This window comes from Nothobranchius furzeri, chromosome 3 (assembly GCF_043380555.1).
Source record: "Nothobranchius furzeri strain GRZ-AD chromosome 3, NfurGRZ-RIMD1, whole genome shotgun sequence".
Classification (NCBI taxonomy): domain Eukaryota; kingdom Metazoa; phylum Chordata; class Actinopteri; order Cyprinodontiformes; family Nothobranchiidae; genus Nothobranchius; species Nothobranchius furzeri.
This window is the reverse complement of record NC_091743.1, coordinates 81,985,424-82,008,686: the sequence shown is the minus strand read 5'-3', so window position 1 is coordinate 82,008,686 and position 23,263 is coordinate 81,985,424. Positions and strand designations below refer to the sequence as shown.

The 23,263-nt window shown below is 47.2% G+C and overlaps 3 protein-coding genes across 10 annotated transcripts in view; all 3 read left to right on the top strand.

Annotated features, from left to right (window-relative positions):
* The first annotated feature begins 491 nt into the window (after positions 1–491).
* Positions 492–3,079, top strand: LOC107384566 (ras-related protein ralB-B). Of its 3 annotated transcripts, none has more exons than XM_054735417.2 (6): positions 492–690; positions 1,492–1,597; positions 1,712–1,893; positions 1,988–2,196; positions 2,327–2,501; positions 2,586–3,079. In XM_054735417.2, the coding sequence occupies exons 3-6, from the start codon at positions 1,780–1,782 to the stop codon at positions 2,688–2,690; spliced, it is 603 nt and encodes a 200-aa protein (XP_054591392.2). In that variant the 5' UTR covers positions 492–690; positions 1,492–1,597; positions 1,712–1,779; the 3' UTR covers positions 2,691–3,079. The 3 variants fall into 3 exon arrangements, with proteins under 3 accessions (XP_054591392.2, XP_015813378.3, XP_015813379.3); XM_015957892.3 differs by having other exon boundaries at positions 492–773; XM_015957893.3 differs by lacking the exon at positions 492–690 and adding an exon at positions 867–1,384.
* Positions 3,080–3,962: 883 nt separating this feature from the next.
* On the top strand, positions 3,963–17,862 carry faimb (Fas apoptotic inhibitory molecule b). The gene is made up of 4 exons (XM_015957891.3): positions 3,963–7,246; positions 12,655–12,883; positions 12,983–13,032; positions 17,590–17,862. The coding sequence occupies exons 1-4, from the start codon at positions 7,133–7,135 to the stop codon at positions 17,737–17,739; spliced, it is 543 nt and encodes a 180-aa protein (XP_015813377.1). The 5' UTR covers positions 3,963–7,132; the 3' UTR covers positions 17,740–17,862.
* Positions 17,863–18,481: 619 nt separating this feature from the next.
* agap1 (ArfGAP with GTPase domain, ankyrin repeat and PH domain 1) overlaps positions 18,482–23,263 on the top strand; it is a 70,757-nt gene continuing 65,975 nt past the window's right edge. For 2 of the 6 annotated variants that reach the window (XM_054735398.2, XM_070549624.1), the window contains exons 1-3: positions 18,482–19,646; positions 21,575–21,633; positions 21,913–22,000. In XM_054735398.2, the coding sequence (XP_054591373.1) occupies positions 19,484–19,646; positions 21,575–21,633; positions 21,913–22,000 (310 nt within the window). In that variant the 5' untranslated portion in view covers positions 18,482–19,483. The remainder of the gene's footprint in view (positions 19,647–21,574; positions 21,634–21,912; positions 22,001–23,263) is intronic. The other 4 variants (XM_015957890.3, XM_015957887.3, XM_070549623.1 and 1 more) reach the window with 2 other exon arrangements.

Genomic DNA, 23,263 nt, shown 5'->3' with positions numbered 1-23,263 from the left:
AATTGTTTACTGAAATGTTAAAGCTGTAAATCTTTGACACAGCGTTTTGTCTAGCTTTGCTAACTGAAAGTTAACCTGTTGTGTTGTTTTCTCCTATTTTGTAATTGATATGTTTTAATTTCTTATCCTCGGAGCTTCTGAAATGTAAGTGTCACACAGCTCTTGCAGCAAAAGGAATATAAAGATGACACAAAAATAGTACTACATAGCAATCAAACAAACACAATTTGTATGTACAGAAAATGTATAAAATATGATCTGTATTAAATTATGAATACATGTAAACATATACATACTTTTTATCTAAAAGCCCTATTTAGAATAAAATAAGTAAAATAATTAATATCCTAATTAATATACGTATAAAGTATTTTTTCTAAACCAGATATAAAACAAAAGGAATTTCGTGTCGTCACTTCCTGTTATATGCCTCCTTGTAGATGTAAAAACGTATGACGTCCCACTCCGTTTCCATTTTTTATCATTTTAAGTCTTTTAGCGGAACAGTTAATCTATTAACGTGACGTTCTGACATCAAACAGCGGATAGTTTATAAGTTGTTCTTTCTGCTCCGTTTCTGACCAGCTGGCTGTGGCGGGAACCACCGGGAAAACCGAGTCTGTAAACCAGCCTCTCCGGGTTCTGAGGTGCATCTTCGCGGGGATAGACGATCCTTAGGTCCGGGAGAAGGTGGGGCGCTCGGTTTAATGACCAACTTGTAAAAGTTTTCTGAGGCTGATTTGTGTGAGAGCGACGGGAGAACGCGTGACCAGGTTAGTCAAGTGATTTTATCCGGGTGGTGGTAGCAGCGTTTACCGCCTCCGCCTCCATCAGGAGCTTTTTACTGCCGTTTTCACTGAACTCCCCCAGGGAGCCTTATCTCTCCACTTCACTGCTTAGCTAACAGTGGCGTGAGCGACGCGCGGAACAGCCAATAGCATCCTCCCTTGGGCAGTTCCGGCTGCCGCTCAGCCAATCAGAGTCGTTGGTGAGAGATGAGGCGGGAACGTGGAAGAGCAGAAGTGAGTTTAGAGTTGGAACTGGTTTCCAGCTGTCAGCTGGTTGTGTCAGAGAGGAAGTGGAGTGTCGCCAGACCAGCTGCTAGTTCCTGATCCGGGTCTGTGCTGGGCTACCTGTTGAGCTCCGAGCTGACCCAGACCCACTACATTCTAAAGGTCGAGTGGGTCACTTCCCAGCAGCACCAGCACTCTGCGATAAGAGCTGAGTGGACCAGATCTGACACCTGGACTGGCCTGGAACCAGGAAACAGACCTTCCTCTGGATCCAGATCTCCCAGGACTGTCCGTGGGTCCAGTGGGGCTGGGTCAGCCTCAGAAGAGGGTCTTTAAACATTACTTTGTGCTCCAGGGTCCTGAAGCAGGCTGTGGGTCATGGTGGTTTTATTAAGCTGGGCTTGGTTCTGATGGTGTCTGGGTGGTACCAGCTCCTCCCAGGGTTCATTAATCTGCTCTGGATGTGTTTCATCTGCAGGATTCAGGACTGTTGGCTTCCTGTCTGGGATCATTATTTTCCTCCTCCAGAACCAGAACTTTCCCTCCAGCAGCATCCAGAACCAGAACTGGGTTTTTCCAGTCAGGTAAAGGCTGATATATACTTTAGAGAGTACCAGTTCAAATCAAAACCTTCTCCCTGTCCCTGACCTCTTGTTTTGTTTTGTCTGATCTTTGCCATCTCTCTCATCTGGGCCCAGTGGTCCCACCAGAACCTTTTGGACCTGTGGAGGAGCTGTGATTCACTGGACTGACCCAGACCAGAGACATGTCCTCTGGTAAGACCAAGAGCCAGACTTCGCTGGTCCTCCATAAGGTGATCATGGTGGGCAGCGGTGGGGTGGGGAAGTCTGCTCTGACCCTCCAGTTCATGTATGATGAGGTGAGTCCATCTGGACCACATTTCCCACGATCCTCTCTGCCTCTGTCACACACAGTCCTCCTCTGTGTGTGTGTGTGCGTGCGTGTGTGTACAGTTTGTAGAGGACTACGAGCCCACAAAAGCCGACAGCTACAGGAAGAAGGTGGTCCTGGATGGGGAGGATGTCCAGATCGACATATTGGACACGGCGGGACAGGAGGATTACGCCGCCATCAGAGACAACTACTTCCGCAGTGGGGAGGGCTTCCTGCTGGTCTTCTCCATCACAGAGCACGAGTCCTTCACGGCCACGTCTGAGTTCAGGTTCCCGATTCACCTCTAAATCGTCAGCGCCTTTGACCTGACAGAAACGGAATCCGAGTTCGGGTCGCGGTCCAAGCCAAACCCAAGTTGGCCTGAAGGTTTTTCCTGATTTTTTATTTTTTTTTTTTAGGGAGCAGATCCTGCGGGTCAAGGAAGAGGAGGGGATCCCTCTGCTCCTGGTGGGGAACAAGTCAGACCTGGAGGACCGGAGGCAGGTCTCCGGGGAGGAGGCCACCACTAAGGCCTCTGAGTGGGGGATCCAGTACGTGGAGACATCAGCTAAGACCAGAGCCAACGTGGACAAGGTGAGTCTGGGACCAGGATTCTTTAGGGTAAGATTCCTGGACCAGGACCCGGGTCTAACAGCAGGCGTGCTCTCGGTCCTGCAGGTTTTCTTTGACTTGATGAGGGAGGTCCGGAAAAAGAAGATGTCTGAGAGCAAAGACAAGAACAGGCCGAGTGCCAAGAAGAAGAAGCGCTGCTACATTCTGTAGGCAGGACCAACTGTGGGTGGGGCCAAAGGGGCCCAGGTGAACCAAAGACAGACTGAAACGGACCTCTTGTCCAGCGGTAGCTGGTACTCAACACTCTTCCTCTGCACACACTTCCACTTCCTGTTCCCAGACTCTACTTCCTGTTTAGTCCTAGGAGGCCTCCTCTATATTTATCTTCCCCTCCTTCCCGATGTCTCCGTCTTCACGAGTTGAAAGGGAATTATTTTATAATCACACGCATCAGTCCTGATCCTGTGACCTCCGACTGGGTCCAGCAGGAACACAAAAACCATCAGGTTTACAAAATAAAAGCACACTGATTCCACTTTATAGGCATCTCTGTAGGAAATAAATGTCACTAAAATAAAGGAAATGAATGCACAAACAAATTAGTTTCTGGGTCTTCTGAAGAGTAAATTCGGACAGAAATGTAACTTTTACTTGTTTCAGTTCAAGTTTTGTTGGAAAAGCTGTTTTAACGTTCAGGAAACAGCAGAGAACGTCCGGACTAGTAGAAGCTAACCATTAGCATTAGCGACTCTACCACACAACAGATTTCTTGTGTTGTGTTTTTTGTGGAGATAAAACATCAACATTGCAAACAGTCAGTGGTAGTTGTTTAGGGCAGCCACAAACTACTATTTTAGTAGTTGACTAATCAAGTTATCCCCCAGGATGCTCCAATATACCATCATTAGCTTCTAGTCCTTAAGTGTGATCAGCTATGTGCCGTCTAATAATAAAAACATGATGATAGCTTATAAAATAACTTGTAATTAACTTTGTAACCTGTTAATACGAATGCTACAGTTAAATAGAGGTAGGCACCTAAAACCAAAGAGTAACTGTACACATAAATGGCTTGTGAAGGTTGAAGCGCTTCTTCTTCCAGTCTTAACTCAGGAAATGGCGGAACACACCAAGGTACGCCTCTGTAGCACGACTGGTCCACACGTCAGCAATCGGGGACTGTCGACAGCTCTGAGGGTCTGCTTTACCGTAAAGATAAAATATATTAAAGTTGGTTTATTTACCAGATTAATAATTCTGTTATGTCAAATAAAGTTGGTTAAGACTTAACACAAAGAAACAGTTTTGATGCTTAAAGGGACTTTACGGAGTTTAATTTTTATGCTCGCGATTGCCCCCTCAGGCCAAAAGTGGAACGGCTGCTTCAATAGTAGGCTCGTTCACGAGGCATGCATGCTGTACGTGCACACTCCTTAATGAAAATAACAGCTGAGACAGTTGTGTGTGTGTGTGTGTGGGGGGGGGGGGGGGGAGGACAGAGGACAGGAGAACGCGCAGCTAATTAATTAAATAATGTGGTTCCGTACCTTTCTCTTCAGCACAGCCGACAAAGGTTTATGATGGGTCAGTCCTCCTGCATGCTCAGGTCATTCCCTTCCCTTGCTTGAAAAATTGTTCCGAAATGAAAGTTGAACCCACATCTTTTTTATCTGTGAATTCAAGGCCGTTCGGTGAGTCTCAAATAAAAATTTGGGCATCTTACTGTAAAAAAAAAATACCATTAATGTAAAAAAGAAACTCTAAATAAACTATGTTTGCATCCAGAACATCAACATAGAAATATTGGACGATGGGTTTCCATACGCTCCATTTCACACTGATCTCAGGATCAGGGGGAGAGAGTTCCAGAGTCTGGGGGCCACAGCAGCAAATGATCTGTCATCTTTGGAAGAACCACAGTAGTTATGGACAAATAAAAATATAAAGAACAGACGAAACAGATGTTAGATGACAAAAATACTTTTAAAAGATCCAACAGAAAACAGTAAGAAAAATATGAAAAAATGACTGAAGCCACTACAAGAAAAAGGCTAAATAACAGAAAAAATGTACAAACACTGGATTCCTACAGCAAACATAACACCAAGAATATATGGAACTCCAAAAATACTCAAACAAAACACTCCACTTAGACCAATAGTAGACAGCATAGATACACCAACATACAACATGGCAAAAGAAATCAGCAAAATCATCAGCCCGTTATTAGGTAACACAGATCAACGTTGCAAAAATAGCATAGAACTGGCAAAAGAACTAAAAAGGATTACAATAGAAGATAACGACATACTCATCTCACATGACGTCACATCCCTGTTCCCAAAGACACCAACCCAAAAAACCATAGACATAGTAGTTAACAGAATCAGACAGGACAAGACTTTACACAAAAGAACAAACCTCACAGCAGATGAAATAGCACAAATGATAGGACTGGTAGCTAGCTCCACTTACTTCACACACAATGACAATATACAAACAACTGGAAGGCTTCGCCATGGGTAACCTGTTATCAGCCACCCTGTGCGAGTTTTTCATGGAAGACCTGGAACAAAAAGCCATAGCCACTGCCCCCCCCCCTCCCCCCCAACTGCAAAATAAAACTATGGAAACGCTACGTAGACGACATACTGGAAATCATACCAAAAGGACAAACAGAAACACCAACACAACACTTAAATAACATTAACGACACAGGCAACATAAAGTTCACATATGAGTCAGAAACAGAAGGCAGTATAGCATTTATGGACTTGAAAATAACCAGGCAGACCGACGGAACCTTAAACATAAACACATATAGGAAACCAACACACAGATCAATATCTATTATGGACATCAGAACACCCCACCATACACAAAATGTCATTAATCAGAACATTATATCACCGAGCAAACATAATAACAGAAGAGACCATAAACAAGAGGACGAACACATACAACACGCTTTAAAGACCTGCGGATACCCGACATGGGAAATAAAGAAAGGAAAACAGCAAACAACAACAGAAAGAAAAGGACAACCTAAGCAAAGAACCAGCAACCCAGAAAGACAAGAACCAAAACCAGTGATAACCCTACCATACATCAAAGGCATAACAGAACAAATAAGAGCAACAATGAAAAAACACAACATAAACACACCAGCAAAACCATACACAACAGTTAGAAACAGACTAGTGCACCCAAAAGACAAAATGTCAGTAGGACTTAAATGTGGAGTCGTTTACGAAATCCCATGCAAACTGCAATAAAACATACATAGGAGAAACCGGACGCCAACTCAACACACGAACAATAGAACATAGAAAGGAGTGCGAGAAAGAAACAAGTCGAAAACACACAAGAGCAGCAAAACAAGAAGCAGAAAGCACAATAAAGAAGTCAGCCGTAACAGATCACTGCACAAGAAAAAACCATATAATGGACTGGGACAACACAAGGATCATAAACACCGAACAACAGAAATACAAAAGATGGATAAAAGAAGCTATAGAGATAAGGAGACGTGGATGTGGGACCATACACACACACACACACACACATACAGGTTGTTCCATCATGGTGGTGAAATGGGATCTGCCTGGTAGGTAGTTGTCGTGGTAACCTCGGATGAGCTGCTTGGTCATCTCTGTGAAACCTTGATCATCGACCATGAACAGGAGTCTCGTGACCACAATGGCCTCGGTCAGGTCGTTAGCTTTCTGAGGTATGCACATAACAAACTCGTCCATTGAAGAGGAGCACTTTTATTACCACTGCAACGTAGAAGGATGAAATAAATCATTAGTGTTTGTAATTAGAGCAAAAATACGTGACATACAAACGTGTTCTAAAGGTAATGACATCACCACTGCTACTGGTGTTGCTACACCTATGTTAGCAGCTATCAAGAGGTAAACTTACCGAGGCAACTCTTCGTTCTCCACCGTGACGTTCTTCCTCTTAAGGTGCTCGTGCATCGCCGATGTGCTTCAGTGAAAGGAGAGTTTCACTTTGCAGATTTAGCACTCTATGGGCCTTTCTTTGGTCTTCGTATAACTCTCCCAGACTTTTGAGCTACGCTGCCCACTCACCATGTTTTTTTCCGGTGATGAAGGCTGATCTGGATGGCCACCACTGCGCATGCGCCTCGTAGCTAAAGCGGCGGCTGAGCAGAAAGGCAGGAAGCAAACGCCGAACGTGCCGCAGCAGGTAAGATTTTTTAAAAAAAAGTTTATAAAATAAACGACGCCTCAATTATTAAATAAACAGTCGACTACAGCCATGAAACTCACAGAAAGGGAGCGAGTCACACTTTTGCTTAAAAATGGACTGCAGTAACCACGTGTGTCCACAGGATGTCAGTCTCACAAATTGCACCTTTTAAAATGTTACAACTATTTTGGAGTCTTTCGACCTTTAACCAGTATAAATCATCTGATGACTGGAGAAACCCTCAGAAGGAAACTTTTCCAGGACAGAAGCTCCTGCTGGGCTCAGCAGAACGATGAGTCCTGACCCGGTCCAGATCACCAGCTCAGGGCTTTAAGCCTCTTAGAGTAACGAAGCTCCCGCTGAGGCAGCAGGACCACGACCCGTTCAGAGCCACAGAACCGTCTGGGCCGAGGTGAGTTCATGAGTCCGGGGTGATGTGTGGAGACGTGGTGGCGGTGTGGGAGGTGGCTCTGAGCGACGGCGTCTACAGGATCGAGTTTGCTCATGGGACTACCACAGGGAAACGCATCGTTTACATCAATGGCAAGGTGAGGTCCAGCTTGTGCCCGGTACCAGACGTAGGTGGTTCTGACTTGGGGACTGAGTCCAAGGTTGCAGCATTTCATTAGAAATGGTCCAGGTGTAGAACCTGCTGCTGATGTGGATTCTACCAGAACATCAGGGTGTTCATTCATTTAACAGATGTAAATAAATGACTTCCACAACATTCACTGTGCATGAAACATAAATAATTACATCTGTGATGCAAAGAATTCATCCGTACCTTGGCTTCAAATGTGAATTTGAAACCAGTGAAGCAGTTTTAATGACTTCACATATCTAAGAAAATCAGAACAGCAGTGAGTTTCTGCAGAAGAGGATTTGGTTCGCTTCCCCCAATTCTGATTTTTTTTTTTTTTCAGAACTCTGACTTTAATCTTACCCCGGGTTTCCACGGGAGCCGTCAGCAGCATGTTACTGCAGCAGCACGTCTTGCTCGCGTAAGCTGCTGCTTGGCCCTTCCCACGAGACGCGAATCAGCAGGGGAGCAGCTGTCACCGACAGAGCACGAAGTCACACGAGTGACTTCGTCAGTAAACACAACAACAAGCAGGAGAAAACTACAACATGACTCCAAAATATTTGTGTTTTTATGTTCTGTCCGTTTTATAATCGCCAATACGGACCTGAAAAACAAAGGAGACCGCTAGCTAGGTGATAACTTCTCACGGGGCCGCACAGTTAGTAACCTTTTTTAAAGTAAAGCGACCGGAAGGCAGTACGTTCTTTATTCTGAAAATCTCGGAAGCTTCTCTCCATTTCCGCGTCCGATTTCCTGTCTTTCCTTCCCCAAAAATGTCGAACTTGACCCGTTTCAGAGGCGTCGCGCGTAGGAAATAGAACCGGCGCGTAAAGGCCGCGACATGCTGCTCCTGAGACGCGGCCGACTCGCGCTGCTGACGGCTCCGGTGGAAAAGGTTCTGTTGACCACAGCGGTTCCTATCAGCAGCTATGACGTGCTGCTGCAGTAACGTGCTGCTGACGGCTCCCGTGGAAAGCCGGGGTTACAATTTGGATTTCCGGGTTTAAAGTCAGGAAAAAAAAAAGAAACTTAAAAAAAATTCTAAAATCAGATTCAAGCTACAATCCAGAGTCTTCCCCCTTTCAGGAATTATGTTAGATTTTGTTTTTTATAAATCCTCATATTTCATAGTCTTACCCTGAACTGTGATATAATGTAGGTAACATGTAAATGTTTTCTTTTTTGTTAAGCCTGCCCCATTGTTCAGCATTAGCCAGTAGTGTTAGACATCCACTTATGTGCAGATGTCAATCACAGAGTGTGTGCCAGCGTTTGAGGACGTACCTAGACCTGATGCTGAGGTAGTGACTTTCTTGTGTAAAAGTCTCTCTCTCTCTCTCTCTGTATATATATATATATATATATATATATATATATATGTGTGTATATATATATATACAGGGAGTGCAGAATTATTAGGCAAATGAGTTTTGTCCACATCATCCTCTTCATGCATGTTGTCTTACTCCAAGCTGTATAGGCTCGAAAGCCTACCAATTAAGCATATTAGGTGATGTGCATCTCTGTAATGAGAAGGGGTGTGGTCTAATGACATCAACACCCTATATCAGGTGTGCATAATTATTAGGCAACTTCCTTTCCTTTGGCAAAATGGGTCAAAAGAAGGACTTGACAGGCTCAGAAAGGTCAAAAATAGTGAGATATCTTGCAGAGGGATGCAGCAGTCTTAAAATTGTAAAGCTTCTGAAGCAGAAGCAGATCCCACGAACAACATCAGACCTCTCAGTCCAGAAAAGTGCAGTTCTAGGATCAGCTAAGATATCGCGCATAACCCTCAAGCTCCCAGGCCTCTGGGAGAGGACCCCAGCTTGGAAGGATGAGACCACCCTCGGAGGGTGAGATGGGAATTTTTTTTTTCATAAACATGCACTCCCACACGTGCGCATGCGCTCCTCAGTCTGTGCCGATAGGGGACTGTAACAAAATAGTAAAACAGATTAACTAGATGAATCTTTATGTCCAAGGTTAAGATTTAAAAAACAAAAAAGCGATTTTTAAAGCTTTGCTACAAAAGGTCACTTTTTACTCAAAATTATTGTAAAACAAAATACTCACAATAAGCTTTTCAAATAGTATTTTCTGAACCACATTTTATATTAATTAAAAAAAAGAACCTGCACTTTGCTTTTTAAAGAAAGTAAAATGTTGTTGGGAGAGGGAGAATGTTAAGTGGTCAGCAGCAGTGTCCCTAGGATTTACAGAAATTGAGCAATAGTGTACATAAAATTAGACAGGCACATAAATTTGGGCGCTGTTGTCATTTTATTGATTCCAAAACATTTAGAACTAATTACTGGAACTCAAAATTGGTTTGATAAGCTCAGTGACCCTTGACCTCCATACACAGGTGAATCCAGTTATGAGAAAGAGTATTGTAAGTTTCCCTCCTCTTTGAATATTCTCTGAAGAGCAGCATCATGGGGGTCTAAAACAACTCACATGACCTGAAAACAAAGATTGTTTACCATCGTGGTTCAGGGGAAGGATACAGAAAGCTGTCTCCGAGATTTCAGCTGTCTGTTTCCACGGTTAGGAACATACTGAGGAAATGGAAGACATCAGACACAGTTCTAGTTAAGGCTCCGAGTGGAGGACCAAGATAAATCTCAGATAAACAGAAGAGAAGAATAGAGAACAGTCAGTCAACCCACAGACCAGCACCAAAGATCTACAACATCATTCTGCAGATAGAGTCACTGTGCAACTAGGTGCACTTTACACAAGGAGGTGCTGTATGTGAGAGTGATGCAGAGGAAGCCCTTTCTCCGCCCACAGCACAAACAGAGCTGCCAAAGCACATTTGGACAAGCCAGCTTCATTCTGGAATAAGGTGCTGTGGATTGATGAAACTAAAACCGAGTTATTTGGTCATAACAAGAGACGTTATGCATGGAGGAAGAAGAACACAGCATTCCAAGAAAAAACACCTTGTAATATAGTGATATATATTAGGTAGTAGAGGGATGAAACAATATACTGTTCAGCCGGGCCCAGTTTATATATATTTGGTAGTACCATGGTGCCACCTAGTGGGGAGATGGTGAAATGGAGTGTGTGGCGGAAGGTGTCCAATATGGACACCGGCGGATAGGGATGCTGTCAAGCTGAAGAAAGAGTCCTATCAGGTCTTTTTGGCCTGTGGGATTCCAGAGACAGTTGATGGGTACCGGCAGTCCAAGCGGAACGCGGCTCGGGTGGTCGCCGAGGCAAAAACCCGGGCATGGGAGGAGTTTGGTGAGACCATGGAGCAAGACTTCCATACGGCTTCGAGGAGATTCTGGTCCACCATCTGGCGCCTTGGAGGGAAAAGCAGTGCGCTACCAACACTATCTATAGTGGGGACGGTGTGCTGCTGACCTCTACTCAGGACGTTGTGGATCGGTGGGCAGAATACTTGACCTCCTCAATCCCACCGACATGTCTTCCAGTGAGAAAGCAGAGTCTGGGGACTTTGGGTTGGCCTCTCAAATCTCTGGTGCTGAGGTCACTGAGGTGGTTAAAAAGCTCCTCTGTGGCAAGGCTCCGGAGGTGGATGAAATCTGCCCGGAGTTCCTTAAGGCTCTGGATGTTGTGGGGCTGTGTTGGCTGATGTGGCTCTGCAATATCGCGTGGACATCGGGGGCAGTCCCACTGGACTGGCAGACCAGGGTGGTGGTTCCCTAATTTAAAAAGGAGGACCGCAGGGTGTGTTCCAACTGCAGGGGGATCACACTCCTGAGCCTTCCTGGTAAGGTCTATTCAGGGGTTCTGGACAGGAGGGTCCGTCAGATTGTTGAACCTCAGATTCAGGAGGAGCAATGTGGTTTTCGTCCTGGCTGTGGAACACTGGACCAGCTCTATATCCTTAGGGGGATCCTGGAGGGTGCGTGGGAATTTGCCCAACCAGTCTACATATGTTTCGTGGATTTGGAGAAGGTTTTTGACCGCGTCCCTCTGGAGGCCCTGTGGAGGGTACTCCGGGAGTATGAGGTACCAGGTCCTCTGAAACGAGCTGTTAGGTCCCTGTATGACTGGTGTCAGAGCTTGGTCCCCGGCAGTAAGTGTTGGCAGTAAGTCGGGCTCGTTCCCAGTGAGAGTTGGACTCTGCCAAGGCTGTCGTTTGTCACCGATTCTGTTCATAACCTTTGTGGACAGGTTTTCTAGGCGCAGCCAAGGTGGGGAGGGCATCCATTTTGGTGGTCTGAGGATCAGGTCTCTGCTTTTTGCAGATGGTGTGGTCCTGTTGGCTTCATCAGAACGTGATCTTCAGCTTTCGCTGGAGCGGTTCCCAGCCGAGTGTGAAGCAGCTGGGATGAGAATCAGCTCCTCTACATCTGAGACCATGGTCTTGATTCGGAAAAGGGTAGAATGCCTTCTTCGGTTCAGGGATGAGGTCCTGCCCCAAGTGGAGCAGTTTAAGTATCTCGGGGTCTTGTTCACAAGTGAGGGAAAACTAGAGCGTGAGATCGATAGGCGGATTGGTGCTGTATCTGCAGTGATGCGGGCGTTGTACCGGTCTGTCGTGGTGAAGAGAGAGCCGAGTCAGAAGGCGAAACTCTCGATTTACCGGTCGATCTACATTCCTACCCTAACCTATGGTCATGAGCTTTGGGTAGTGACCGAAAGAACGAGATTGCGGATACAAGCGGCCGAAAAGAGTTTTCTCCGTAGGGTGGCTGGGCTCTCCCTTAGAGATAGGGTGAGAAGCTTGGTCATCCGGGAGGGGCTCGGAGTAGACCCGCTGCTCCACCACATCGAGAGGAGCCAGTTGAGGTGGCTCAGGCATCTGGTCAGGACGCCTCCTGGACGCCTTCCTGGTGAGGTTTTCTGGGCACGTCCAACTGGGAGGAGACCTAGAGGTAGACCCAGGACACGTTGGAGGGACTATGTCTCTCACCTGGCCAGGGAACGCCTTGGGATTCCCCCGGAGGAGCTGGCCCAAGTGGCTAGGAAGAGGGAAGTCTGGGCCTCTCGCCTTAGGCTACTGCCACCGCGACCCGACTCCGGAAAAGCGGGTGAAAATGGATGGATGGATGGACATTAAAAGATTCTACCTTCAACTCATCCAGACATAGGACGTTTTATCGCATGCTGGTATCTTCGTGTCACATCGCATCACATTCCTGCAGAATAACAAATGTTTCTGGAATCCAGTGAAATTATCCAATCAAAACACCAGTAATTACTCCTGGAGTTCCTCAGGTTCCGCTCTTGATGCCTAACGTTTAAACTTCGGCTCAGTGCAGTATTTCACAGAGAATGATTCACAAAAACTAAAGACTATCAATCCAACTTGTAGCGCCACACAGAGAGCAGTTACCATGGCAACTAAAGCTGACAGACAGGTGTGTCCTGAACATGTCCTCTCAACAGGAAGTCATCAGAAAAGACTGGATGTTCAAGCTGGTTGGAAAGGAGACCTTTACCGTGGGCAGCTCCGACATTAAAGCCACCATCAACATCGAGGCCATCGGCGGCTTCTCCTACGAGTATTCACTCAACATAGACGGGACGAGTCTCCAGAAGTTCATTAACAATAGAGCTAAGGCCACCAGGACCTGGGTGTTCCAGATGGACGGGGCAGACTACAGGGTGGTCCTTGGTGAGTTCTGCAGAAACACCAGCTCAGACTGAGATTAGCTCAGGTGAACAAAGTTTGAGAGAATTTAAGATTTGGACTAAACTTCCTTTTGTTCAACAGAAAAGGACACTATGGATGTTTGGTGCAACGGACAGAAAATGGACACAATGGTGAGAAAGACTTGAGTTAAAGCAACAAGTTGTGCTTCTGAGTCTATAGACAGCCACGAAAAAGTCAATAAAATTTTATTTTTGATTATCAGTAACATAACCATCAAACACCAACGGCAATTTCTGCTTTAATTTTTAAACCAACACGTTTTACATATTTTAGACTAGTTCATTCAAGAAAGAAGAATTGTAGGTTTGACTTTCTTCATATGATGTATGTTTTTCTAAAACTACGCTTTTATTTGAAAAAAAAAAAGGTTTCATAGGTCAGATTTATATATTTATTAAACATGTTCTTGTATCACTTGTTTATTTATGGTGTTTATTTATTTGACCGATTAACTAAATTCACAATATAATTCTAAATTCCAACATTTTTTTAAATTTATTTATTTATTTAAAAAAAAAAAAATAAAAAAAAAAAAATAAAATAAAAAAAAAAGGGGTTGGCTTTTTGTTAGCTCCGAGACTCTCTGCCTGTGTGTTGGGGTTTACCCCGGGGGACAAGAGGGTAGCTTCCTTGCGCCTTCGGGTCGGGGAACGGGTCCTGACTGTTGTTTGTGCTTATGGGCCAAATATCAGTTCAGAGTACCCATCCTTTTTGGAGTCCCTGGGACGAGTGCTAGATAGTGCTCCATCAGGGGACTCCATTGTCCTGCTGGGGGACTTCAATGCTCACGTGGGCAATGACAGCTTGACCTGGAGGGGTGTGATTGGGAGGAACGGCCCACCTAATCTGAACTCGAGCGGTGTTTTGTTATTGGACTTCTGTGCAAGCCGCAGTTTGGCCATAACGAACACCATGTTCGAACATAAGGATGCCCACCGGTACACTTGGTACCAGGGCAGCCTAGGTCACAGGTCGATGATAGATTTTGTAGTCGTATCATCTGACCTGCGGCCGTATGTTTTGGACACCCGAGTGAAGAGAGGGGCGGAGCTGTCAACTGATCACCACCTGGTGGTGAGTTGGATCAGATGGCAAGGGAACATGCCGCGTAGACCTGGCAGACCCAAACGCATAGTGAGGGTCTGCTGGGAACGCCTGGCAGAAGAACCTGTCAAGACGGTCTTCAACTCCCACCTCCGGCAGAGCTTTGACCACGTCCCGAGAGCAGTGGGGGACATTGAGTCCGAGTGGGCCTTGTTCCACTCTGCGATTGTCGAGGCGGCTGTTGCTAGCTGTGGCCGTAAGGTGGCCGGTGCCAGTCGTGGTGGCAACCCCCGTACCCGCTGGTGGACACCAGAGGTTCGGGGAGCCGTCAGGCTGAAGAAGGAGGCCTACAGGGCGTGGCTGGTCTGTGGGTCTCCGGAGGCAGCAGACAGGTACCGGATAGCCAAGCGGGGTGCAGCAGTGGCAGTTGCCGAGGCAAAATCTCGGGCGTGGGAGGAGTTTGGTGAGGCCATGGAGAAAGACTATCGATCGGCTCCAAAGAGGTTCTGGCAAACTGTCCGGCGCCTCAGGAGAGGAAGGCAGCAACTCGCTCACACTGTTTACAGTGGGGATGGGGAGCTGCTGACGTCAACTGAGGCTATAGTCGGACGGTGGAAGGAATACTTTGAGGAGCTCCTCAATCCCACCAATGCGCATTCTGAGGAGGAACCAGAGCTGGGAGGCCTGGGGATGGACTGTCCGATCTCGGGGGCAGAAGTTGCTGAGGTAGTCAAACAACTACACAGCGGCGGAGCCCCGGGGGCGGATGAGGTTCGTCCTGGGTATCTCAAGGCTATGGATGTTGTAGGGCTGTCATGGTTGACACGTCTCTACAACATTGCGTGGTCATCGGGGGCAGTTCCTAGGGAGTGGCAGACCGGGGTGGTGGTCCCCATCTTTAAGAAGGGTGACCTGAGGGTGTGTTCCAACTATAGGGGGATCACACTCCTCAGCCTCCCTGGAAAGGTCTACGCCAAGGTACTGGAGAGGAGGGTCCGATCGATAGTTGAATCTCAGATAGAGGAGGAGCAATGTGGTTTTCGTCCTGGCCGTGGAACTGTGGACCAGCTCTATACCCTTGCAAGGGTGATGGAGGGGGCATGGGAGTTTGCCCAACCAATCCACATGTGTTTTGTGGATTTGGAGAAGGCTTATGACCGTGTCCCCAGGGGCACCCTGTGGGGGACGCTCCAGGAGTATGGGGTGGGTGGCTTTCTGTTAAGGGCCATTCAGTCCCTTTACCAGAGGAGCGTGAGTTTGGTCCGCATAGCCGGTAGTAAGTCGGACCTGTTCCCAGTGAGGGTTGGACTCCGCCAGGGCTGCCCTTTGTCACCGGTTCTGTTCATCACTTTTATGGACAGAATTTCTAGACGCAGCCGTGGTGTGGAGTGTGTCGAGTTTGGTGGCAGGAGAATCTCGTCTCTGCTTTTTGCGGATGATGTGGTCCTCCTAGCTTCATCCAGCTCTGACCTTCAGCTCTTGCTGGGTAGGTTCGCGGCCGAATGTGAAGCGGCTGGGATGAGGATCAGCACCTCCAAATCTGAGACCATGGTTCTCGACCGGAAAAGGGTGGCTTGCCACCTCCGGGTCGGGGGAGAGGTCCTACCTCAAGTGGAGGAGTTTAAGTATCTCGGGGTCTTGTTCACGAGTGAGGGTAGGAGGGATCGGGAGATCGACAGGCGGATTGGTTCGGCGTCTGCAGTGATGCGGACGCTGAGCCGATCTGTCGTGGGGAAGAGGGAGCTGAGCCAGAAAGCCAGGCTCTCGATTTACCGGTCGATCTACGTCCCAATCCTCACCTATGGTCATGAGCTTTGGGTAATGACCGAAAGAACGAGATCGCGGATACAAGCGGCCGAAATGAGTTTCCTCCGTAGGGTGGCCGGGCTCAGCCTTAGAGATAGGGTGAGGAGCTCGGACATTCGGGAGGGACTCGGAGTAGAACCGCTGCTCCTCCGGATCGAAAGGAGCCAGTTGAGGTGGTTTGGGCATCTGGTCAGGATGCCTCCTGGACGCCTCCCCGGGGAGGTGTTTCGGGCATGTCCTGCCGGCAGAAGGCCCCCGGGTCGACCCAGGACACGTTGGAGAGGTTACATCTCCAATCTGGTCCGGGAACGCCTTGGGGTCCTGCCGGAGGAGCTGGTGGACAAGGCCGGGGAGAGGACGGCCTGGAGCTCCCTAGTTGGGATGCTGCCCCCGCGACCCGGACCCGGATAAGCGGAGGAAGACGAGACGAGACGAGAGACGAGACGAGATTTTTTTTTTTACTGATTTTGGGATACTTTTATTTTCTAAACCAGTTTTTTCCCCCGAAGACGCTTCCTGTTTAAAAAAAATTCCAAGTTTTCCTCCACTGTCACATTTATTTATTTATGCATTTTTCAGGTCATTAGTTTTGGGTCCAGGGGTCTCATTTATCTAACATTGTGTAGAATCCTTACTAAAACCGTACTTGAGCTCAGCAAAAAAAATGTACTTACGCCAAGTAGGTTTGTGATCTATCAAATATGGAATATGCACAGCTGCACGCAATCTCTGCTTTATAAATCTGAGACTAACTAGAATGTTTCTCAGCTGCTTTTTAGTCACATCCCGCCCTCACCACGCCCACTTCCTGCCATAAATAGTCAATGCAAAGTGCCGTGTGGATCTCATGCATGTACATAAGCCGGCTGTTGCAGCGCTCCGCCAATGACGATGGCGACCGCAGATCAAGGCGGATCAAGGAAGCGCAATTTCACAGAAGCAGAAATGGAGGTACCTGTGGGTGAGGTGGAGAAATGAAAGGAAGTGCTTTTGCAAAACAAACAAGAGAAAATCCACGGAGTGGCACAGCGTTGCTGAAGCCGTCAATGCTGAGTTCTTCTGAGAGATCTGTGGCGGATATAAAAAAAAACTGGTCCAATCAGGATTTGATCCACAGAATCCCGGGTGAGAGTCATGCACACTAACCAGTCACCCAAACGGCAATCTCCCCTGCCAGGGCGCATGATCAATCGAGTCACAGTGACAGGGCACACACTGTAGAGTCTACAGTGTAGACGCATGACATTCTGTCTCAATCTGTCCCCCTGCTGATATTCTGCACTTCGTATTCTGCGCTTCAGGCTGTGTGTGTGTGTGTGTGTGTGTGTGTGTGTGGGGGGGGGGGGGGTCTTGTTCTGTGTGAAAACGAAGCAGTACAAGTGATAATGCTGCAGGATTTCATAATTGTATCTTCTCAGCAGCAGCACTGCAGGTGCTCTCTATGTCCAACATGTGCGTAAGCCAGGTCCTTAGTCAACTTAAAGTTGTGCACATTTTTCCGCTACGTTTTCTTTCATAAATCCCAAAGTTTGCGTGGAAAGTTGCTTATGCAGTTTTCCGACCCCGTTTTGTGTGTAAGCAAGCTTGATAAATGAGGCTCCTGGTTTTTAATGTTATATTTTTTTTCCTTTCCTCCCATGATGTTTATTGAAATCCAGAAGTATTTTTTAAAGACTCGTTTGGTTAAATCGTCTTGTTTTGACTTTTACCTTTTATATGTTCTTGTTTGTTTTGTTTTTTCCTGCTCATTCCTGGCCTATGTTATTTCCGGTTTATCTTGGTCCCCCACCTGCAGCTCTGCTGGTTTCTGTCCACAGGGAGAGTTCGTGGACGACGGAACCGAGACACGGTTCTTGGTGGGGGGTCACGACTGCTGCATCAAGGCCACCAGCAGCGGGAGGAAGAGGAGCGGCATCGTTCACCGTTTACTGCTGGATGGAGAGACGGTACCGGGTCTGGCTTATTAGGAACCGGAACCGAGCCGTATCTGGAGCAACTACACAGGATGGGACATTTAGATTTTGGACACTTGGATCATTTTTAAACAGGATTATATCCGGATGAAGAGATCTAATAAAATTTGACGTCAGCAGCATTGTCCCTGTTTGTGTCCAGCTTCTGTGAAAAATCTCTAGGAAATATAATTTTAGTAACTGAGAGAAGACGCGTCCAGCTGTTAAGTAGACGGCAAAACCGGAACAGGAGAAGATCGATTTCCAAAACAAAATCACAATTTGACCTTTTAAAAATCGTATCGACTTCCAATTGAAAATTAATGCCTTAAAATAAGCACAGTAATAATGGTGACAATAATGTCTTACTAAATCTTGGGAGTTCCAATTTAAAATGTCAATTTAGTCTTTAAAAAAGATTGTGGAAATATTTTTAGAGATTTCTGTGGTGGATCTATCCGAGCAGTCTCATTTTCACTCAATGGCTGATGTAGACTTTTCACTAGCCCCTAGAGGTGATGAATAGATTTTATCTTAGTCAGTCACGGGGAATAAACTATTCCAAATGCAGCTGGCCGAAGGTCAGAAAAATAATCTAGAATACTACCCCAATGCAGAAGTACTAGATTTAGATAGTTACAAATATTGTAGGTTTTATTGCAGGCTAAAGTTGCTATTTTCTGATAAACGGTCACATATCGGTTGGAATAAATTAACTGTAAGTTATTGGTTTTGAACAGAGGGGTCGTCTTGCTGTTGCTGTAGCAACCCCAAGCCATCTCGAAGTGTCATGTTGGCGGTCTCTGGCTTTATTTTGAAACGCCGGACCGGAACTCTGTGTAATATGATCCTCGCGCGAGGAAATCCCGGTTGGGATCTTGTGGGACAGAGCCCACCTAGCTGGGATACTGGACCGGAACAGCGTCCTGATTTTGTTGAGAGGTCATACCTGTTATAGACGGAGCTTTTAACCGCTACGGAGTGTCCCGGAGCTCCCGCTGCGCAGCTCCACATCCAGGCCGAGGAGGACCCCAAGCTGTTCATCTGTCGCGGAGACAAAACCCACGGAGGGACAGGAGCGGGGATCCAAACTACACACCTCCAGTGTTTACCGAACCACCAGCATCCACTGGTGTTGTTCACCTCTCCGGGTCTCTCCTGCGTCTCGTCCGGGAACTCAGCCCCACTCTCCGGCCTGATGTGAGGCGGACTTTAACGCGTGGGAGTCGGCGATTTCCTGTCTTTATCCTTGGTTTGTGGAAGCTATAGCTAGTTAGCTTTAGCCACCTAACAAGGCCGTCTCGTCCGGTTCGTCATGACACAAAGTGCCGTAAAAAGCCTCCAGTAGTCCGGCAACACGTTAGGAAGCCGGTGGGATACTGCCCAGACAGGAGGTGGGATATGGGGAAGCGGTGCTCCGCCGCCTGCCGCACATCTGTCACTGAAGCGGAGCTGGGAAGTGGGACGCACCGCCGAACAGCTGCTTTCTCCGGACAGTAGCAGCCACCTGCCGCGGCCGCTGGAGGAACACTCGGATTAGATACTCCAGGGATGTAGAGGGTCTGAGCTCTCTGTTGGATTAAAACATTACTGCGTAGAGACCAAATCCAGCATCAATCCCGCTGGTCAGCAGATGAGGATTCAGAAGTCCTGAACAGTCTCCTGGAGCTTCACCGACCTGATTCTCCAAACCTCTCCCCGGGGGTCCGCTGCTTTTTGCGGAGAGCAGTTAGGTGAACCCCCACAGGGAGTTCCAGGGATGAACTACCAGCAGCACCTGGCCAACTCGGCCGCGATCCGGACCGAGATCCAGAGGTTCGAGTCCGTCCATCCCAATATCTACTCCATCTATGAGCTGCTGGAGCGGGTGGAGGAGCCGCTGCTGCAGAACCAGATCCGGGAGCATGTCATCGCGATCGAAGGTAGGAGCGGAGAAACCCCCGGGTGTCCTGGTTCTTCTTGGTCCAGATAAGGGAGCACACTCCTGCAGAACCCGTGGTTCTGCTCCATAGTTCTGTAGCTTTTTGTTTTATAAACATGACGAAACACGGACTTGATTCTGCTCAGAGCACGAGACAGGTGGACTTCAGGTCCATCAGGAGGAGGCCTTGGTACAGATGTTAGAAGGCAGGAGCTCATGCAGATGTGGGAGGAGCCTAATCCAGATGTGATTAAAGCATCCTCCAGGACCCAGATGACCAGCTTGATATTTAAGGTTTATTGTCCACATCTGTGTGGACTAGTGGAGTTGATGTGAGACGTGTTTAGATGTTCAGGTCACAACCAGAATCTGGTGTAATTTGGGCCTGCTTGACCCTGATCCAGCTGTTAGCCTCTTGGTGCACATCTGGACAAGCTTACTGAATCTCAGCTCAGTATTTAGTTTCTGTTGTTTATCCGATTAAAACTGTGGTGTGTGTGTGTGTGTGTGTGTGTGTGTGTGTGTGTGTGTGGTCAGAACCAGCAGAAATATCAGACCTGCACTTCTTAAGTCAAGTCCAGTCTGCTCTGTCCTCTGCTCTGTAAGGTGGACACCTCCACTTCTTCTCCTATGATGGAACAAGTGTTTCACATGTTCCTGCTTCTTCTAAAATTCACAATCTTCTCTTTGGTTTTAGAGGAGATGATTGTTGTCACACCGCTCCACTAAGTAGCCCACCAGGTCTCTGTCCTTCGGTGGTGTTGAGGCAGAAATGGTGTTTTCATCATTCCTGTCCCTGTTAAGTCGGGATGATTTTACCCCTAAGTCCTGCAACCTCCAGTCCCGGGGGGTGTTTGGGTTTAAGGGGTTAAAGAACAACGTTCCATCTATCTGATTCTGTTCTTCATCCCTCACCACACATCTCCTATTGTTCTGCTGGAGCTCGGTCTCCAGGTGCTTCCTGGACACTTCCTTGTTGAACGTACCTCGACTTTGAGCTGCTTTTCTAATCTCCTCTGTGGTTCTAGTCTCCCTCCCAGACTACTCTTTTACTTGTTAAGCGGTTCTTTTGTGTCCCTGGGGATCCAGGGCTGTCCGTAAGGAGGAACCTCATAGTTCTGGTGAGGAGAACGACGTCCTCACACTCAGGTTTGGCACAGATGTCGTCTGTGGCCCAAAGAGTTCTTCCCACTCTGGAACCTGTAGGAGGCTTGGTTCTATTTGCTTTAATAATTTGTAATTTTTAATTATTACTAGAGAGTGAGTTGAGTCTGGGTCTGGTCCGCCCTATCTGTGACATCTGTCTGTGTGTGAGGTCCGTGAACGCACCGCATTTCCTTTCAGGACCTGTTCTCAAGTTTCATCTGCTTGGGTCAACTGGATCAAACAGATAAAGTTACACAAACAGCAGTCTCACACACACACACACACACACACACACACACACGCACGCACGCACACACACACACACACACACACACACACACACACGCACGCACGCACGCACGCACGCACGCACGCACACACACACACACACAGTTGGTTGAACAGGTTTCAGGCTTGTGTCCCTCTAGAGCCACCATACATCTTTAGTTCCCAAAGCTGAAGAAAGAGAACAAGCTTCAGTCTGTTTTGGTCCAGAGGTTCTGGTACCAGAAGAGCCCACAGTGGTTTGGGCTTTTCTAGACTTGTGTAAACTCGTCCTCACGTCCCTGATGGAGCGTCTCACTCATGTCATCACTGCATCCATCCACCTCGTCTTTGGTGCTCTTGTCTGGTGTCTGTCTTCTCTTCTCCCGCGCTCTCATCTGAGGATGCTGTTGCTAGGCGACAATCAGCTGACTAATTCCTGTATTTTAAATTTTTGTTATGCATCATGATTTTTGCACAGCTGAGTAACCAAAGGTTCCGGTTCTGCTTCTGTTTCAGATGCGTTTGTGAACAGTCAGGAGTGGACCCTGAGCCGAACAGTACCAGAACTTAAAGTGGTGAGTTTTAGAAACTTCTAGACTAGGTTTTAACCCATCAGGCTGCTGGGACAGGAACTCTGAACCACTGATCCTGATCCAGCTGGACTTCCTGGAGCTCCCCAGCCTGTCTAGAGGTCTGAAGAAGAACTAATATTTAGGAGGTGTTAGGACCACTGGGATCATGATGACCCTGTTCTGTGTGGTTCTTATGATCCAGTTAGAATCTGTGTAAACATCAGATGTCAGTCAGATATGTCGGCGATCTTTTGGGATCCACTGATTTCTTGGTTTCCACAGGGCATTGTGGGTAATCTGGCCAGTGGGAAGTCGGCGTTGGTCCACAGGTACCTGACAGGAACGTACGTCCAGGAGGAGTCTCCTGAGGGTAGGAACGTCTCTGATGCCTTTTAACACCTGTTCCTGTTTTTTGTACTAAACCCACCAGAACCGATCCAGACGGACCTCCAACCCCAGACTGTGATCTGTAAAACTCTAATAAACCGTCAGACCTGTTCCCACTGTCCACCAGACTGACCCGAGATCAGACGTAAGCCCGTCCCTGTTCTGGATGCAGTCTTTGGTGTGTTTGGTCTGGAGCAGTTTCCTCGTGTATTAGTAAACAATGCAGCGTCTCCAGGCTAAGAACTTTCCAGAACCTCACAGCGCCACCGTGTCCCGCCCCAGACCCGCTCCGCCTCTGTAGAGCTGCAGGAATGAGTCGTTTAGACGCTTCAAGCAGCTAAAACGGCCCACCATGTTCCAGTCTGAGACAAAAGACACGTGGACGGGAGACAGAACCAACAAAACCTGTCTCAGGAAGAAGAGCGAGACAAACCAGAACCATCAGGTTGAATTTAGAGACACGTTCGCTAAAGTGGTTCCAAACAGATCCACAAAGACAGTTTGGGGATTATCTGAGATGTGAAGCTGCTCCCTCTGGTTTAAAGAACCTGCTGTTGCTATGGTTACGCATTACAACGAGTAGCCATAAAGTGAACAATTAACAGCAAAGATCCTAAATCTGACTCATAAAATAACAATAAGCACCTAGAGTCCTGGTTCTGATCCAGGTCCTGGTCCTGAGGGTTTTGGGTCTTCCTGACTCAAACAAGGAGATGCTGCTGGACTAAATTACTATCAGTTTCTAGGGATGCACCGATGGATCGGCATTTGATCGTAATCGGCCGATAGCGCCCCTATCGGTTTTGATCGGAATTTTCAAAATAGATCAAAGCAGACCGATCAGGTAGGGTTGTCACGGTAACCAGTGTAGAGGTAAACCCCGGTAAAAACAAAAAAGTTGACAATATTAATAACCGTCTTGTTTTTTAAAAAACTATATTATCTTGGTGGATTACCGTGACTGCGGTGTAGGCGAGGTGACCCTTAACAGCCACCGTATCATCGGCTGAAGTTGTCGGCGGCACATGCGCACTTTGCTGTTTACAACCAAAACTTTCTTGAGCTAAAGCTGAAATAATGGTCAAAGGAGGAGACGGCAGCGCTCAGGAGGACATTTATTATCCCACAAAGAAGAAAAAGTCGGAATTACGGGCATATTTTAGATATTTGAAGAATGCTGAGGGAGTTTATAGAAGACGGCTATCCTGTTTGCAGCACGTGCAGAAAAAGTGTCTGTGAAAGGCAG